This window comes from Nyctereutes procyonoides, unplaced genomic scaffold (assembly GCF_905146905.1).
Source record: "Nyctereutes procyonoides isolate TBG_1078 unplaced genomic scaffold, NYPRO_anot_genome, whole genome shotgun sequence".
In the NCBI taxonomy this organism is placed as follows: domain Eukaryota; kingdom Metazoa; phylum Chordata; class Mammalia; order Carnivora; family Canidae; genus Nyctereutes; species Nyctereutes procyonoides.
Genome location: NW_026575140.1, coordinates 26,904,654 through 26,924,121, shown reverse-complemented (window position 1 = coordinate 26,924,121; position 19,468 = coordinate 26,904,654). Strand labels below are relative to the sequence as shown.

The 19,468-nt window shown below is 39.4% G+C and overlaps 1 protein-coding gene across 5 annotated transcripts in view; it reads right to left on the bottom strand.

Moving 5' to 3' along the window:
- Positions 1 to 19,468, bottom strand: part of RERE (arginine-glutamic acid dipeptide repeats) — a 412,302-nt gene that overhangs the window by 256,571 nt on the left and 136,263 nt on the right. For all 5 annotated transcript variants that reach the window (XM_055305059.1, XM_055305063.1, XM_055305064.1 and 2 more), the window contains one exon: positions 1,905 to 2,373. In XM_055305059.1, the coding sequence (XP_055161034.1) occupies positions 1,905 to 2,229 (325 nt within the window). In that variant the 5' untranslated portion in view covers positions 2,230 to 2,373. The remainder of the gene's footprint in view (positions 1 to 1,904; positions 2,374 to 19,468) is intronic.

Sequence of the window (19,468 nt, the reverse complement as noted above, 5' to 3'; positions counted from 1 at the left end):
AGGGCACAACAATCCCATAAGTGGGAAAAAACAGCAGATTTAGTATCTTTTTGTAATGTTACAGAAGTTGCCTGAAGTGCAGAACTTCTCAGGGTCATTAACTATGAATCTCTTACGACACCGACAGTATGTGCAGCACTTCCCACACTATGTTTGACTACAAATATTTGAGGAAAGTATCATCACTGACACAGGAGTAACATTCCCTTGAGAAAGGTAAGCATTCAGTACTGCACAAAGACAGTAAGCCTTTTGACAATAATCCAGACAATCACATTACCACACTGAATTGTTACGTATTATGAGAAAAGGATAACAAATGAGATCTTTCTTTATTTTTAAGTTATGATACTATAATCTATATCTAAAGGAGTTAACACATTCTCATGATTCAAAATTGAATAGGTCTATAGCACATAACATTTGGTAACTGTAATGAGATATTCTTCAGTGACTCAGAAATTCTTACTGTCCAATATCTAAGTCTTTTCAATCACAGACACCAACAATATCGTAACCCACATATTACTAGATCTCCACCGCAGAACTCTAGTTTCCCTAAAACCGAATGCTGATACTTTTGTCACATAAATATCTTCTCAGTTAATCATCAATCAATAAATTGTAGCTGTGACTACAAGTTATCTGTATAAGTTCTAATATTGACTATCTTTTGAAATTCAAAACAAATTCTGAAACAGGGGAAAAAATCTGATACTTTACACAAAGTTCAGAAAAGTTACAGTGCTCCTCAGTAAAACAATTGTACCAGGTCAGTCACATAACCTAATTTCTTGAACCTCCCTTTCCTGGAAGAACAGCAAACTGGGAGGCTCTTAATCTCTTAATTACATCTCATGAAATTCATGTCACTTCTCAGCATAGTAAGTCATTCAAACAAAATAATTTTAGCTAGTTTTACTGCCTCTGTAAGAGAAATACCTTACCATACACAACACATGACATGAGAAAAGCAAAGTTTTGTGGGGCACCTGGGTGGCTCAGTTGGTTGAGCCTCTGACTTGTGATTTCAGCTGGAGTCATAATCTTATGGGCCCTGGGATCCAGCCCCAAGGTGGGCTCAGCAGAGAGTAGGCTTGGGAGTCTCTCTCTCTGCTCCTCCCGACTCATGCTCATGTATGCACTTTCTCTCCCACTCTCTCCTATGCCTCAAATAAATATATAAATCTTTTTCTTTTTTAAAGGAGAAAGTTTTGCAGGTACTTAGTAGGTTCTCAATCACCCGTTTCCCTATATCTCACCTGAAGGCTGGGTCTGTCTCTCTGAACAACGCTATAAACCTCAACACATTGAGTACATAAGCTACAGTACATTTTCTGGAAAACAAAGCAAATTAGTTGTCTTCATCTATTACCACTGGTTAGAGATTCTGAAGCTCAATTTCTTGGAAAAGGAGGTGATCAGGAGAAATAAAGTTTGGTCTAAAGGCCTTTAAAAATACTTCTTTAGCTTCTGGCCACTCCTAAAGCTAATGTGAAACATCCTGCTTATAAGAATCTTAACTAAGGTTTACTTGACCCATCATGTATTCTGTTCCGCAGGGTCACCACTGCCTAATGTTGAAGATAAAGAGCAAGGAGGAAATCAAAAGATGAAATCAACTGAGTAGATGGTGAAGATGGTGAAGGGAGAGGAGAAATAGCACAGGACATAAGGAAAGAACTGACAAATGCACAAACTAGAATAGAAGACAAAGTTGAGGCAGATACAAGCACGAAGCCAACGAATCCAAATGCCCCAAAGTGGGTCAGTGTGTTTCCTACCTTGATTTTTTTTCTACCCAAAACTACTATCTCCTTTTCTGGGCCCCCTCCTTCCCTAATATGGAGAAAGGCATATCAATGCTGATGCCACTTCTCTACCACAAACACTGCGCTCCTTACCTCCTGGTCTGTAGACAACATCATCCTCAGTTATGTAAGAGGTTATCTCCCCAGTGTCTGTCCTTTCATAACGAGATTTTTTTTTCGGTGGCTTCTTTTTGTTCTTCTTCGTGGACTCCTCTGTGGTGGCACTATTGTTGTCATTATCCTCATCTTCACTGTGGTCACTCTCAGCATAATTTTTGGCTCCTCCTTCCAAGGTGCAGCTCCTGCGTGGTCTTGAATTCTCACCCTCTCTTGCTTTATCTCGTTTATCTCTCTCTCGGTCCCGATCTCGGTCCCGGTCCTTCTCTTTGTCTTTGTCTTTGTCTTTGTCAGCTGTCATGATTCGCCACGTGCCTTCTTCTGTCCTCTCACGGCTAGGCCTCCGTGAAAGGTAGACAGTAAGCCTGGGCTTCAGTCTTCTGAATTTCTCACTCAATTCCAGGGAAAATCCAACCACTCCAACTACCCCAACGTTTCAAAAACGCTAAGCAAGAAAAGAGAGACAAACTTATTTTACTTTGACATTTTCTCATTTGCCTTCCTAAAATAATGTTTTGTTAAATGAAATCTCTTACTTACTCATGTTTTAGCCCCCACACTTCTGCTGAACCAGAGGAAAAAAGTTAGGACAAGTGACACAGAGCTTAAGAATATAGTTTTTAGCCTCAGCTAGTACATGGTTTGGGATATACTACCATACCAATAATGAAAACATCTCAATGCATAATAGTAAACCATAACATCAATTGTTTTCTTCTTTTGAAGGAGAAAGTGTACCCTAATATACAACATATAATGGGCACAATTATACAAAAGGAGCTTCATAACCCACAATATTAATTTAAAGGAGTAAGAATCTATATACTTAAACTATTTCCACCTGGGGGAAAAAAAATTGGATAGCCTGGGAAAATGTCTCAAGATCTCTCTCACAAGGTAATATCTTCTGAAGACTCCAGCCACGTCTCCAAATTTCTAGAGTTCCTCTCAGGAATAAACACAAGCTTTGACTCTAAAAGTGATGGCCTCAAAGCAAGATTCTTTTGCCTTCAATTACAATTTAGCACATCTTCTAAGTCTACTAATCTAGTTATCTTCCAGGAAAAATGCTATCTCCAAATTATTTCTGCCTTGACAAAACATAACAGTTTCCAAAAACAACCTTCCATATTTAGGGAATATTAGGTGGTTTTTACATTCTCCCAAATTTCCACTATTAATAACTTCCCTAGTAAACTCCTCTCTAGAACTAAGCCCAACAAGGAAAGACTGAAGCTTTTAAAACTTTTACAAGAGAAGAAAAAATCCTGAATTCCAACCCAACACAATTCTTATGAAAATGTTACAGGGCAAGGGGAGTATGACGAAAGACAGACATGGACTGTTTTCTTTACAAGTCAGTTCTGGAATAGTCATAATTGCCAGTTACTTCTTTTTTGCAGTCCTGTATCATCTTCCCCAACATCTTCTTTCATTTGTTCAACTACCTGTACTAAACACTACCTATGTGCAAGGTGTTTGGAACAAGATACAATGAGAGAAAAACTTCAGCGTCCTTGTCCTCAATGCTCTAATGCCCCAAAAAAGCCCCCAAAAAGCATACTGATCAGTGATCAATATGAAAACCATCTGTTTCTTATGTTACCAGGGTCAAAGAGAAAATGACATATGCAAACAAACAAAAGATTGGTCCTCTTTACTTAGACAACAACAAACAAATCAGCTTGCAATTACATACCTTAAACACAGAGAAAATTCTCTTTTGGTCACGCCAAAACTATAAAAACTATCATATACTCTCTCTAAAGCTCTTAGGTCAAATCAGACACCCAGAAAAGACCTCTCTATAAGTACCTCAAATATCCTTAGGCATTCAAGAAAATACAAAATATTCACAACCACCTATGGGAGACAGACCTATGAAGGATGTCAGTAATGCTGACAATATAAAGCAAAGTCAGAAGGGGGAAAGCATGTAGCACAGATCTAGATTAATTCCTTCTACATAGGAAATATGCTTCTACATAGGATTTCAATTTTCTAAACATATTTCAAGAAAATGAGAAATTATCCTAGTGCCTGCAAAAGTCCTGCCTAGATGAATCATCTGCTAAACAGACAGTAATATACTTCCAAGTCCCTGTAGGCCACTAGTGTTAGCGATTGAAAATACACAAAGTGACATATCACAAAAAAAAAAAAAGAGAGAGAGAGAGAGAGAGAGACATATCACTTTCTCCACTGAGCTTAAGTTTAAGCATGAACAAGCCAATCATGCAAGAAAGAAAACTATCACCTAACACCGTTGTTAAAACATTCCTCTTTGACACCAAAGACACACCAACATCTACTGGGAATCTATTAAGAACAAGAAGTTTAGACTGAAAACCTCTCAGAGCTCAGGGCAGACAACTGATGAATTAAAGAAAAATATCACTCTCCAGGGTTAACAAGATGACCAGAAAATTACATAAGATTATTTCAGCACTCAAAAGGAAATGTTAAGTCCAAATTGTACATTCAACACTACTCCCTGTAAAATCATATACCAGCTTCTATTTGCAAAGAAATTTGAGTTATTTCTGCCAAGAGTAAGCAGGAAAGAAAAATTCAAGAAACAGCAGAAAAGGTATCTACAAAATAAAATCCCGTGTGTGTATCCAACTTTCAGGTAACTAAGAACTGTGATAATCCAAAGCAAAAGTCAACCAATGACCATTTATATTTGGCTCTAAAATATAGTGCAACAAGGATGTATTTTTTTTCCTCTACATTTACCATACTAATCAGAATTTTTCTAAACCACATTATACAATGACCAACATACAATAATGTGACATTTGAGAAAAGGGACCCAGAGAGAAACCAGATGGCACTGAGAAAGGTAGTTGTCACTTCGATTTGCTAGAAATGATCTAATGATACAACAACATTTTTGTTAACAACAAGGGGTTTACAGAGCAGGTTCCTGCCATGATCTCATTCAATTCTTTCTCTCAAGAGCTCAGTGAAGTAAACCAGACAGAAGTCACCAACCCCACTTTATAGACTACAAAAGGGAAACTGAGGAGAAATCATGTGCATGAAGTCATACAGCCAATGGTTCTGCCAAAGGTAAATTCCATCCAATCTGCTTACAATCTACTGCTCAGATCATAATCTGTGCCCCCAGGATCACTAGTTCTCTGTAAGTGCTAACTTTTCCTGCACGCATCCAGGCTGATAATTTGCACACACACAGATTTAGGAAACACACTCACTTTGCCCTTCCCCCTTCAAAAAAAAAATATTTGTCCAGTAACAAAGACAAAAATATTGAAAGTATTTCTGTCGATCCACTGCTCAACCCAGTTAAACAAAAAACAGTATAAGGTACTTATTTTTATGATTTTAAATATTTATTTATTTATTTATTGAGAATGAGCAAGCGCGCACACGCGCATGTGTGCACACAAGTGCAAGCAGAGTAGGACAGAGGGACAGGGAGAGAGAATCCCAAGAAGACTCCACACTAAGCTCAGAGCCCCATACAGAGCCCAATCCTATGGGCCAGTGGATCACAACCTGAGCCAAAATCAAGAGTTGGACGCTTAACAGACTGAACCACCTAGGCACCCCTATAAGATACTTTAATAACAAAAAAAGATCTAATCTAGAACACACTCATATTCACAACAATCTTCATCTATTCACTGAACAAATGTCTATTAAATGCCTACTGTGTACTAGTTACTGCTGTAGGTGTGAGGAAAGCAGCAGAGAAACACACACAAACTTCCCTGCCTTCGTGGAGCTAATGTTCCAGGCAGTGGAAAAAGACCATAATCAAAAGAATGATATGAATATAGTACATGAAGAGATCTTAAATGGGGAATCCAATGGGGGGACACAGAGCATGAGAGGATTGAGATTTTAAATGATGGTGAAGGAAGACCTCAGGCTTTGTCCCAAGCAAGAGTGTCAGAGAAAAAGCCATGACGGCACATGAAGGGAGATCATCCCAGCAGAGAGAGAGTAACTGCAAATGTCCAGAGGCATAAGTGAGTTCAGCACACTCAAGACACAGGAGGCCAAAGGAGCTACAGTGGCATAAGGAAGAGTGAAATGGTGGGAGATGAATTCCTAGAGGTGAAGGGGGCTAGATCCTACCTTACAGGCTAGTGTCAGGTCTCCGGCATCTTTACTCAAGGGGCATGAAGTGACTTGAATGACACTTCAGCCACTGCAGGGATCTGAGTAACAGAGAAAGACATGGTCTGACTTCTGTTTAAGATCACTCTGGCCATTGAGAAAAGACTTAAAGAGATGCAGGGGTTGCAGCATGAAGACCAGTGAGGGAGGAGGCTTACTGCAACATCCCAGGTAAGAGGGGAAGGTAGCTAGGGCGGATCAGTAAGGCAGAAGCAGAGAAGAGTCGTCGTCTTATTTTCTATGTATTTTTAAGATAAGCATCAAAGAGAATGTGCTGACAAACTGGGAAGTGAGGTGTGAGAGAAAGAAGTCAGGAGCAACTCCAAGTGTTCTGGCACGAGCCACTAGATGATGAAATGGGCATTGTGTGAGTTTTGGAAGAAAGATTAGGAGCTCAGGTACTAACAGGCTAAGTTTGAGAATCCTATAAAAACCAAATAAAGATTTTCAAGAGGCAGAGGTCCAGGCTAGAGATAAAAATTTACTTTTTAATTTAATTTTTAAAGCCATGAGATTGAGATCACCAAGGAAGTGAATGTACATAGTTTTTCTGATAAAAATTTTTAAACCCACAAAAACCTTTATTACTCATGCTTGAGTGGAAAGGATATTCAAAACAGACCTACAACTTACTTACATACATTTCCAAAAGCAACACCTCTAGGACTCATAAAACAAAACAAAACAAAACAAAAAAAACAGATATTCCTCTCACTAGTTTCCACATTTATCAGATTGCACTTCATTTTATCTTAACTGGTAAAATCTCTGTTCTCATCTAATCAGAGTCAAAAGCCATCAAGAGTCAATGATCCAGAACTTCTCTTTATAACTTCAGGCTCCTTCACCCTCTGCACATTGTCTGCCTCTTCAAAGTGAAGCCAACAAATGCCCATAAACCCCTCAACACTACTTATCAAAACCAATTCAGATATAAACTGCTAAAATTTCTGTCCTGCTCAGGGCCCAAATCTTACTCTAAGAAAACCATTTCCTGATACTACTGAAGCCGTCCCAGGAGGTGAGGCCCATGACAGAACTGAGCTGAGAAGCCAAGCCCCAAGTTCTTGGCACTGCCATGTGCTGAATTGCCTTGGACAAATCACTCTACCTCTGTTTCTGAATCAGTTTCTCTGCTGTAGAATAGGGGCAATCACTAATCATGTAAAACTGACTACAAATGACAAAAATTCAAAAAGATCCTCTCTGGAATCATGTAAACTCACTTGTCCATGAAAAATTGCCACTTCCTCCTGAGTTCTCACTCCCTGAATTCTAATCATCTCAGTTACTCAAACCAGATTCTGTAGGACATTTGACTCACCAAACGCAGCTAGTGAAGTAAAATTAATTCTTCCTCATGCAATCAGATCAAGAAATATTTATGTTTGTCAAATACCCAACCACACACCAGGCATTTTGCTCAGCCCTTAGGGTCTACCAATCACATCCTGAATATCTCTATAATTTATCCATTGGTCCCACTAATTTAGTAACAAGCCATCATCATCTTTCACACAGATTAATACAACTGCCTTCTACCTGTTCTCTGTGACTAAAATTTTGTTCTTGCCTTCCTTCTGATTCATCCTGCAATGCAGCCAGCCAGCATGTCTGACACTGCATCACTTTTTTTAAATGGCTTTATAGAGATGTAATTCACACCCCTCACAACTCAGCCTTTGAAGTACAATTTAGGGATCCCTGGGTGGTGCAGCGGTTTGGCGCCTGCCTTTGGCCCAGGGCAAGATCCTGGAGACCCGGGATCGAATCCCACATCGGGCTCCCGGTGCATGGAGTCTGCTTCTCCCTCTGCCTGTGTCTCTGCCTCTCTCTCTCTCTCTCTTTGTGTGACTATCATAAATAAAAAATTTAAAAAAATAAATAAATAAATAAATAAATAAAGTACAATTTACTGTCCACCATTCCTTCCCAAAGACTGCAGAGACCTTCAAATCCTGACTGCCCCTTTGCTTCTCCAGCCCCATCTCCACCTCTCCTGTGTACTCCAGCCATTCCAAAACACGTCCTTGCATCTCAGGAACCCATGTGTTTAGGACACTCATCCCCTCCCCTTGGTCTGCCTAACCTCTGCTCACCTTCAGGGCCTCAGGTATTTCTGTGACCCAACTCCAGGAAGGCTCCCACCATTCCCCATCCTCCCTATAAAAAGGCTACCGTTATCCATAGTTAACCTCTGTCAATTCTCCACTGACAAGGACCAAGTCTATCATATCATGTTCACTGAAACAACTCCCACTAAAGCAATTTCCTCTCTGTGTCAAATCCCCTGAAGGGTGTCGACCTCATTATCATTTGCCATTCAGTTTCCCAGAGTTGACCACACACCCTCCTGGAAAGGCTGCTTGCCTTTGGGTTACCTAGCACAGTCCTCTCTTGGACCTATCTACCTGATCCTCTACCCCCAGTACCCAGACAGTTAGAGCAGGAGTTCTACAGGACACTGTGTGGGGTCCCTTCCTCATCCTCAGCTTCCATCCTCATCAATCCCACACATGTCCATCAGGCCACAGGTAACACACACACACAGGTGATCCACAAATGTACATGTCTACCAAACCTCGGCAGAGTGAAAACTGCACCTGCAGTCTCCTCCTAGAGGTCTCAAAGGTACCCTCAATGTATCCAAACTAAAGGTACACTCTGGCCCCAAATGAGCCCCTCTTCTAAATGGTCTCTCTCGGTGAATGGTGCCACCTTGTAATGGTGGCACCTGCCCATCCTTGTTATGCAAGCTAGACATCTAAGCAGCATCATTAGTGCCTACCTTTCATCCCAGCATCAACAAATCCTGTCTCTGTTACCTACATTTCTCTCAAGCTCCTCTACTTTGGGCCACCTCCAACACCACAACCTCAGTTAAAGCTCCTAGGATGGCTTTTCTGGACCACTTCAACTGACTGCTCTTCAAATCCACTCCAATGAACCCTTATAATTCTCCTTCTACACTTGAGCCAGGGTACACCTTTCAAAAGGCTGATGTGATTATGTCAACCCACACCCTAAAAATGGTCAATGACTTCCCACTTCTATTAGCTAAAAACCCAAATCATAACATAATCTACAAGGCCATTTTGGTTTTTTTTCTTAAATTATATCTAACCCCAGTATGAGGCTTGACCTCAAAATTCCAAGACCAAGAGTTGCATGAGCCAGAGAGGCGCTCCAAGCCCCTTCACCTCTTTATCTGACTCATCTCACACCCTACTGGGATTCCTTCCCTTGGTTTCCTGAATACACCACACTTCTTTCTACCCGAAATAAGTACTCTGCTAATATTCTTCCTTTGGTCTGTGATGCTCCTCTCCTTTCTTGGCATCTCCTACTCTTCCTTCAGGTCACAGCTCAACAGCAACCTCCTTGAGATGTCCTTTCTGGTCCAAAATGATCAGTTTAAATCCCTTTGCAACACTTTCCACAACTGTAATTTCACATTTATTTGTGTGATTTGATTAATAGCTGTCTGTAAGCTAGAAGCTCCATGAGAAGCTGACCCCTGACTGCTTTTGCCCTCTGTTGTATTCTCAGATTCTAACTCTGCCTGGTACATAAGGACAAGCAATAAATTACTTCTTTCTGCCCTCTCTCACACATGAGCTAGATAAGTCAGGAGAGCACTAGGATAAGACTTTTATTTGGGAAAGAAAATATTTCACGAGCAAACAAGTGAGGTAGTGTTTGATCTGGATCATACATCATGAAAAGGGGAAGGAAGAGCAAAAGAGAAAACATTCCAGATGCAAAGAAGTTCAGTAAGAAGACTGCTGAGTTAAAATGCCAGCCTTGATGGGAACTACAGGGAAAAACCAGTAGGAAATAAACTTGGGTGGGGGGTTGGGGGGATAGCTCAGGGAAGCCCCTAAAATAATAAAGAAGCTAACATTCACTGAGCACTTAACATGCACTAAGCATTTTACACATTAATCCATTTAATTTTCACTAGATTAATAAGTATTAAAGAAAAACGATATGTAAACTAGGTCATATGATCAACCTAACTCTATTCAGTAGGTACTATTGCTACGTACATTTTCACAATGCAAAAACAAGCACAGAGAACCTGAGCAAATAGACCAAAATCACAAAGGTGTAATTTTGTAATTACACAGGTGTCTGAAGCTGAATTAGAAAAACAGAAGTAACATATCCTGAAAATCTTGATGTTTCCTGGCGAGCCCTGAAGGTTGTTAACAGTAATATTACTCATCAGTGACTTGCCTGATCATAGGGCCAAGAGGATGATTCTGTTATCATACACTTAAAGAGAAAACCTGATGTCCCTAATGTCAAGTACAAGGAAAACCAAATGCCTATGAATCCAAGCCCCTGATATGAAAGGGGATAGAATTCCTAAACTTACTTTCCCAAAGCATGGCTATAAATAGAAAACTAAGCAGATGGATAACTAAAATACTGCACATCCACACAACAGAACATTATTCAGCAATAAAAAGAAGTAAAATATTGATATATGTTACAACATGGATAAAAACTGGAAAACATTATGATACATGAAAAAAAGCCAGCCACAAAAGACCACATATCATATGATCCCATTTATATGAAATGCCCAGTAAAGGCAAATCCACAGAGATAGAAAAAGCAAATTAGTGATTGGGAGGCTTGGGAGGGGAGGTGCAGGGTCGTGGGACTTCTATGGTTTTGGGATTTCTTTTAGGAGTGATAAAAATATTCTAGAATTGACCATGGTGGTGGTTACACTTATCTGTGAATATATTAAAAGCCATTAAACAGAATTTAAATGGGTACATTATATGCAAATTATATTTCAATAAAGCTATTAAAACACACAAACAGCAATGTTGCAAACTAATAAGAATAAGTTCAAGCTTTACTACAGCTAAGAAAAAAGATGCATCTGGCTAAAATAAAGATGAGCTTTTACCTCCATGATTGAGTAAAACCACCTCTTAAAGCTGTAAAAGCATAGTTAATTAAACGTATAGAACAAGTTTTATTTCACGTAATGCCAGAAAGAAATAGCCTTCTTTGGACCACAATAATCTTTTTTTTTTTTTTAAAGACTTTATTTATTCATTCATGAGAGACACACAGAGAGAGGCAGAGACACAGGCAGAGGGAGAAGCAGGTTCCATGCAGGGAGCCTGATGTGGGACTCAATCCCAGGACTCCAGGATCACACCCTGAACTGAGGGCAGACGCCCAACCACTTGCACCCAGGCATCCCACACAATAATCTTTAATACATAGGAATACGTGGTGGGTTTACCACCTCGGCCCAACATATTCACAAGTAGGTAATGATGGACAGGGTTGCTTTAAGTCTGCAGAGCTCCAAGATTCAGAGTAATCGCAACCTGGCAGAAAAGTTCTCAGCATTTGATGAAAGGTAATGAATGACAGGGTGAGTTTTATAGTTAATACAATTACACTTCACACACGTATGAAAAACCAAATGCATTCATAATGCACTTCTAATCCAAGGACACAAATTATATCAAGGGAAAAACAGAATCCTAAAACTCACTGGAGCAGTCCTTCTACAGATACTTAGAATCCAAGTCTTGGATGGAAAGGAAAATAGCCCTCACTAAAAGCATTAGTCTAGGCCCAAACTCAACTGGCCATCTTCTACATTTAAGCTATTCTAACTGGCTGTGATTCTTTCTAGTTTGACCAAATGTATTACCCTGCCATCTTTGTTAGCCTGAGGTCAGTCAGAGAAAAGCAGAAGAGCCACCGAAACCACTCCACTGCAGATGCAGGCAACTAATGAGTGAGCAGGGAATACTGGAGTCCCAGGGCCTGGACCTCAATACTTAGATGTGGTAGCTGTAACACTGATCATCAAATAAACAAACACAAAGTCCAGAGCAGAGTCTCGGTTACTTCTTCCACGAATTAAGCAAATAGACGTGTGACCAGAATACACAAAATCTCTAACCTCAGAGAGAGCTAAGAGTTTAGAAAGAGGGAACAGATGACAAACAAACAAGAAAATACATAGTATATTAACCCGTGAGAAGTGCTATGGAGAAAAGCAAAGCTGGGCAAAGGGGATAAAAGGTTGTTTATTTATTTAAGGTAATCACTCATAAGGGGTCATTTGACCTAAAGAAAGTAAGTGAGTAAGCTAAACTGTGTGGTTATCTGGTGCAAAAGCATTCCCAGCAGAGAAAAAGTAGGGACAAGGGCCAGAGGCAGAAGCAGGCCTGGCATATCCAAACAATAGCAAAAGGCCATGGTGGCTAAAGCAGTGAAGGCAAGAAGGAAGCCAGAAATGAAGAGGAAGCTGGGGGCATTTACTGAAATAAGAGAAAAGCCATTGTAGGGTTTTGCACAGAGAAGTAACATCTGAGTTACATTTTAACAGACTCCCTCTGGCTGCTGTAGAGGTATAGGAAAATATGGATTCAGGCAATAGTTCAGTGGTCCTGTGGGTGCTAGCAGAGGTCAGAATGTAGATGGTTGTTCAAGCAAAACCATCACAATCTGTTGTCAGAATGGTTGTGGTATGAGACAAAGAAGAGACCCATATCTGGACCTGAGCAACTGGACAAGTAGAGCTGTCATTTACTGATATGGGGAGGAGACGGTAAACTGGTAATTCTGTTTGGAATATATTAAATCTGAGATGCCTAGTAGGCAGCTAAACAGAGTTGAGAGGTCAGTAAGCTCTGGGCAAGTAAATCTAGGAGTCCTCACCATACAAGTAGTACCAACCACCATAAGACCAGATGGTCAAAGTATGGGGATGAAATATTCAAGGTAGCAAGAAGACATCACAGACAAGCCAAATAAATCTGTGAATGACCAGTGAAGCTGCATTGACAGGATGGTGGAAAAACTATACCAGGAACATGTTCTGAAAATCCTACAATGAAAACATACACTGGTTTACTCACAGAGAAACCCACTACATATATAACAGCTGCCTAGAGACAAATTGCATATTAATGATGTTACCAAATGCTGCATTTAATAAAATCTAGGCTGCTATGGTCTTAGTTGGTCTCCACTTTAGGAAGACATCAGATGGGAACACTCCCCCACCCTGCTTCAAAGGGAAAAACACCTGCTGTCCAAATGAAGACTTGCGGGTGGGGTATGCGGTTTGAAAAGTTCTCACCTTGCAAATTAATGTAAGAGAATTGTTGGATTTTAAAAAATTACATTTCTGAGGCCCTAAGTTAAATATTGTAAGGTCCATATAAAAAGAGAAAGAAAACATGCAGTGATGAAGTATATAAATTCAAAACATAAGTTCAATTCCAGAAAAATGAGGTTTAATAGGCTCATTAGTGATGTTTAGTCAGTGTCATAATTTGAATCCTAAAGAATTGGTAACCCAAAGAAGCAGAGGGTAAGCTGTATTATTATCATATCATATACTTAATATGAAAGGTTTAATTGAAAATCCATGTGCATTATCAAGAAAATTATGACTACACTGATCAAGGAAAGAGTGCCAAATTTAAAAAATCATACTCTGGAAACATAATTTTAAAAGATCAAATTACTAAATTTTGGTTAATGACAAGAAAGGTGTTTCCAACAACTAGAGAAGATGCAATATTCTTCATCATTTGATACCTCCTCTATAAATAAATTCTTTCATGAATGGCAACCTTCAAAAATTTGAAAATAAATGTTCATCAAAAAGTCTTTATCAGAAATTGAATGTAATCATTTTATGCCTAGAATTTGAAATAAAAATGTATAGTTCACAGAAGAAGCTCAAATTTTCCATTAGAAATTTGGAAAATACTTTGTTGGATATTTTAGGCAAATTCAATGTTTATTATCTTCCCTCATTGTTATATCCTGTCTTATAGTAGAGAATAATGAATTTTTCACACAGTCCAATATATGCACTCCCAAAATATTTCCTATACAAATATCATTTTCTATGTATGTGAACAGTGGGAAGCCTGAACTCAGGTAATCTGAACAGTGCAAGCACATTCCACAATTGACTGTTTTAGGTTTCCTACACTTGTTGGCACCAGAAGACTGATTACATTAACATTCAGAATAAGAATAACCATAAAAGGAGGGGAAGGGTCACTGCCCAGTAAGAGAGTTTACATTTCTAAAAATGCATTCTCACAAATAATTATCTCTCTGCCATCATTCATCAGCAATGAAGGCTACCCTGCTAATTTTTTCTCAGCACTAAAATCTCCCTCTGACAAAGGGTACCCAAAACACCAAGAGCATTTAAGATATATATGACATAAAGCAAGAAGCTAAAAAGCACAACAGTCAAATCATGGGCTCAAGAGTCACATGGTCACTTTCCACTCTGGAACTTGAAAATGAAGAAACTACAAATGGAAAAAAGGAAACTATGGAAGGAGGCCCGGTACAGCACAGACCCACAGAGTGTCACCTGAAGTTCCTACTTTAAGCGTCAGCAGTAATCCCTCTGGTTATTCAGATATACCGTACTTGGCTTCGGGCCCCAATACATTAGCACCATTATATCATCACAGTTTTTAAAGAGTCCTTTTGCAAAATAAAAATAGCTTAAGAATATACCAGTTCCCTTCTATTAGTTATCTAGAAAAAAATCTTAAATACCATTAGCTCAGGATCAAATAATAATTCTGTCTACAAAACAAAACAAATGAACAAAAAACACCTTGAATATGTGTCAACAGCAGTATGTAAAATAAACTCACACGGAAGGCAGTTTTTCATTTTCATCCTCCTCTTGATAGGAACAGATACACATTCAAGAACAGTCCCTATTATTATACAGGAGTTTAATTTATTACAACAAACTTTAAAGGATGATATAATAGCCCCATATCACCCATAATATACCGCAGTCCTGCTCAGCTTATAACATATTCTCTAATAAAAAAATCATTTACCTCTTGGATCAGGTCCACCTGAGAATGCAAAGAGAATGCCATCAAGTCTACATTAGGGATTTCCAATGGAAGTATGGCACCTCTCTAAAGCAAGTGTCTGCCAAGATCTAAAAAAGGTCATTATTGAGAAACCCATTAATTTGCAACAAAGGGCTCCAAACAATAAGTCCAAAATGAGAAAAACAATATATTCCTTAAAGAATGGAGTGAGAAAGCTTAAGGCTGTCAAAAGTTTATGTTAAAACATACACACATTAAATCTACAGCATTATAATTTAAAATGCAAATTTTAGAGGTGCCAGGATGGCTCAGTCGGTTAAGCATCTGCCTTCAGCTCAGGTCATGATCTCAGGGTCCTGGGATCGAGCCTCACATCAGGTTCCCTGCTCAGTGTGGAGTCTGCTTCTCCCTCTGCCCCCAGCTCCTGCTCTCACTCTGTCTCTCTAATAAATAAATCCTTTATTTTAATGCAAATTTTATTAAATATTATGTGCAAAACACCAGGTTTTTTCATAGGCCTCATTCCCATCATGACATTTATAAATTATTAAAAGCAGCCCTGTAACTACCACTAGACTAAAAGAGAACCTTTTGATTTATAGACCTGAACATTATCATCAGAAGGGAAAGCACTACAGAGAGGGAAAAATAAGAAAAGCTATTTTTTAAAATATTTTATTTATTTATTCATGAGAGACACAGAGAAAGAGAGAGAGGGAGAGGGAGGCAGAGACACAGGCAGAGGGAGAAGCAGGCTCCATGCAGGGAGCCCGACCTGGAACTTGATCCCGGGTCTCCAGGATCAGGCCCTGGGCGGAAGGCGGCGCTAAACCACTGAGCCACCTGGGCTGCCCAGAAAAGCTATTTCTATAGAACTTTTCCAACTAAGTTTTGTTTTGTTTTGTTTTGTTTTTAAATATGAAAAACCAAGTGAAAGGATCACACCTTGCAACAATAATTGTGTTAAAACTGAATAGGACTGGAGGAGGCAGAGACAGCATTTCTTCCAGAAGCAAGTACATCTGCTAACAAGACTTCTATTGGTCATATGTTGGCAGGCTAAAGCAATACCACACAGGTATTTTTTTCTATGCTTTCATCCCATATACTCTTAAAAAAAAAAAAAAAAAAAAAAAGACAGAGCAATTGCCAGTTTAAATAAGGTCTGTATCCCAACTGTTCAAAGTCAAGTTCCCTTGACAAATTTCCTCAATTTTGTTGTCAAGGAAAAATTAAACCTACAAGCAAAATACTCATTCCATACTCCACAACCACAAAAATACCAGAAGTTCAGTTTTATTGCCCAACATAAATGTATAGTGAAGAGCTTTAGTCTCTAGTGACCTTTAAGAACACCTGGAAAGCGCAAGCAAGCAATATTCAACACAAGAGAACATAAATCTCAAAAGCAACTGACAAACTCAACCTGGAAGGCTAAACTGTAAATGGAGCAGAGAGTTACAGCAACATTCTCCAAAGAAATCCTCTCTTTCACTTCAGAACAGAAAAATTTCTTCTCAAATCCTTCCAATAGAAAAACTGCCACTTCTGATTAAAGTCAATTTGATCAAATCTATGAGACCTGAGGGAAATGCACAGGATCCTTTTCTTTACTCTCTTCCCTGCTTCATCTTGCAACTTGCAAATTAACTAACAATATGACTAACCACCTAGAGACATGTGTGCCATTTTCAGAAACTGGTAATTTACAGTTTTGTTTGTTTTTAACCAGCTGGATGTGATGTGTGTTGCCTATTCCCTACAGGTCTGTCACTTTTGATATTCTTTTAAACAAATGACATGATATGAACAAAGTAAGAAGCATTTTTAGACTATTACAAAATCTTAGAACTGTGTAGAAAAGGCAATAATAGTAAAAGGCAGCTCTTCTCACCAAAGCAAGACCCACTGAAGTCCCCAATAGTTGAGAAGAAATTTTTATACATCCCCAGAGCCTCATTACCACATCCAAACTAAGCGAATCCTACTCTGCCAGGATCAAAAAACAGCAGGGTACTATTAACCTTTCTGATAAATTTTAGGCTTAGTAATCAACCAGACTGACTCAAAGACAAACTGAAAATGCTGTCAGGGCTTCTAGTTCTCAGCCCATGGGGAGAAGCAGATGATGCACAAAACTGAATGGAGAAGAGATTTTAATTTTGAAAAGTGTCAAGTTTCAGCTGCCTTTTACATAGGCATTCAGACTGAGTTATCTACTGGACAACTGGAAATACAGTCTCAGTTCCATCAAATGCTCAGAAAAAAGACCAAGGCAAGGAAGGTGTCTTCAACACATAGAAAGTTTTCGACATAGAGAAAATACTAAAATACAAAGAATCCAAAGATTTTAATATGAACTAAATGAGATGGCCCAGAAAGACATTAAATGAAGAGCATAGGGCTTAAACACAGACACCACAGGCGTTTTCCAAACCAAATTCCTAAAGAAAAACAAAATCTGAACACCCTTAGAGACAGCCTGAAACCAACAACTACCACAATGAAGACTTCTGTTTAAAGTTAGTTGGAGTACCTGAGTGGCCAAGTAAGCTGGGCATCTGCCTTTGGCTGGGGTCATGATTCCAGGTCCTGGGATCCAGCCCTGTGTTGGGCTCCCTGCTTGCTCAGAAGGGAGTCTACTACTCTCTCTGTCCCTCCCCTGCTTCTGTATGCACTCTCCCTCACTCTCTCATAAGTAAAATATTTTAAAAAATAAATTAAATTAAAGTGTGTGACACATTGCTGGTACTCATATAAAGTTTATACCATATATTGTCATATTAAAGGGTTGAAGAAGCCTGTAGGTAAGAAAAATGCTCAACAAATTAGTTATCAACAGAATCAAACACCCAGAGTATATTGCCCAGTGTACTTCATCTCCAAAAAATGATCAATGCCAACTCTTGCTCTTCCTCAGAACAGTATGTGAGTTGTTGACAAAAGTAATTTAAATTCTCCAACTTAACTGCATTTAGCTCATCCTTGAAAGGTCTCATTTGGAATCTGATGCCCCAATTACTTGCCACATCAACTCATGCCTTAACCACTGCTAAGATTATAGAAAAGTACTCCTACTAATAACTATTCAACTAGTCATTTTCTCATCATGTTAGAGGAGAACCATGTAAAGAATGATTCATTTAAAAAAAAAAAAAGGTGGGGGGGAGATCCCTGGGTGGCTCAGCGGTTTAGCTCCTGCCTTCGGCCCAGGACATGATCCTGGAGCCCAGGGATCAAGTCCCGCATCAGGCTCCCTGCACGTCGCCTGCTTCTCCCTCTGCCTGTGTCTCTGCCTCTCTCTCTGTCTCTCTCATGAATAAATAAACAAATAAATAATCTTTAAAAAAAAAAAAAAGAATGATTCACTTCACAAAACACTCTTAGAAGGGAAGCTGAAGGACTTTAGTTAGGTATTAAGGAAAAACAGAAGGATAAAAGGACAGAGGAAGAGGGGGAAGGCTAGAAGAAAAGATCTGCCAGTCAGAAACATCAACTCCCTCAAGTGGGATACTAAATCAAAATGTTAACAAACATAAGGAGAATATGGATCTCAAGAAAAAAGAGGCCCTTAACATCTAAAACCACCATAAGATACCAAGGCAGCGGGAGTATCTCTGGCCTTAATGTGCCCTCGCCACAACCCAGGCTCCAAGTCAGGCAAAAGGACAAAACCTCCCTTGTGGTCACCACAGATGATCTATCAATCAAAGTCATCAGCACCACACCACAGGCTGGAAATAACAGCAAGCAGGTAGGTATTACCAGCCACAGTTGTGAACAATATGAATTGGGAGGAAAACTCTACCAATCTTTTTCTCTATTCCCAGCTCCAACTTTACCTTAGACCTTAATTCTTTTTTTTTTTTTTTTTTTAATTTATGATAGTCACACAGAGAGAGAGAGAGGCAGAGACACAGGCAGAGGGAGAAGCAGGCTCCATGCACCCGGAGCCTGACGTGGGATTCGATCCCGGGTCTCCAGGATCGGGCCCTGGGCCAAAGGCAGGCGCCAAACCGCTGCGCCACCCAGGGATCCCTTAGACCTCAATTCTTATACTCTCTCTCCATAAACACAAATGACACCTACCTTTTGTCTCAGTTTTGAAGACTCTCAAGAACTTTTGAGGAACATGTTAAAAGTGTGTCACAAGTACAACCTTTCAGTTATAAGATAAATAACTCACGAAAAAAAAAGGAAAAAAAGATAAATAACTCACGGGATGTAATATACAGCATAGTGACTATAACCAATATACTGTATCCATATATTTGCAAGTTGCTGAGAGTAAATCTTAAAAGTTCTCAACACAGGGCACCTGGGTATAAGCATCTATTGGTTTCAGCTCAGTTCATGATCTCAGGGTCATGGGATCAAGACCCAAGTATGGCTCTGCACTCAGCATACAGTCTACTTGAGATTCTCCCTCTACCCCTCCCCCACTGTCTAAAAATGAATAAACAATCTTTTTTTAAAAAAGCTCTCAACACACAAAAAAAGTATAGC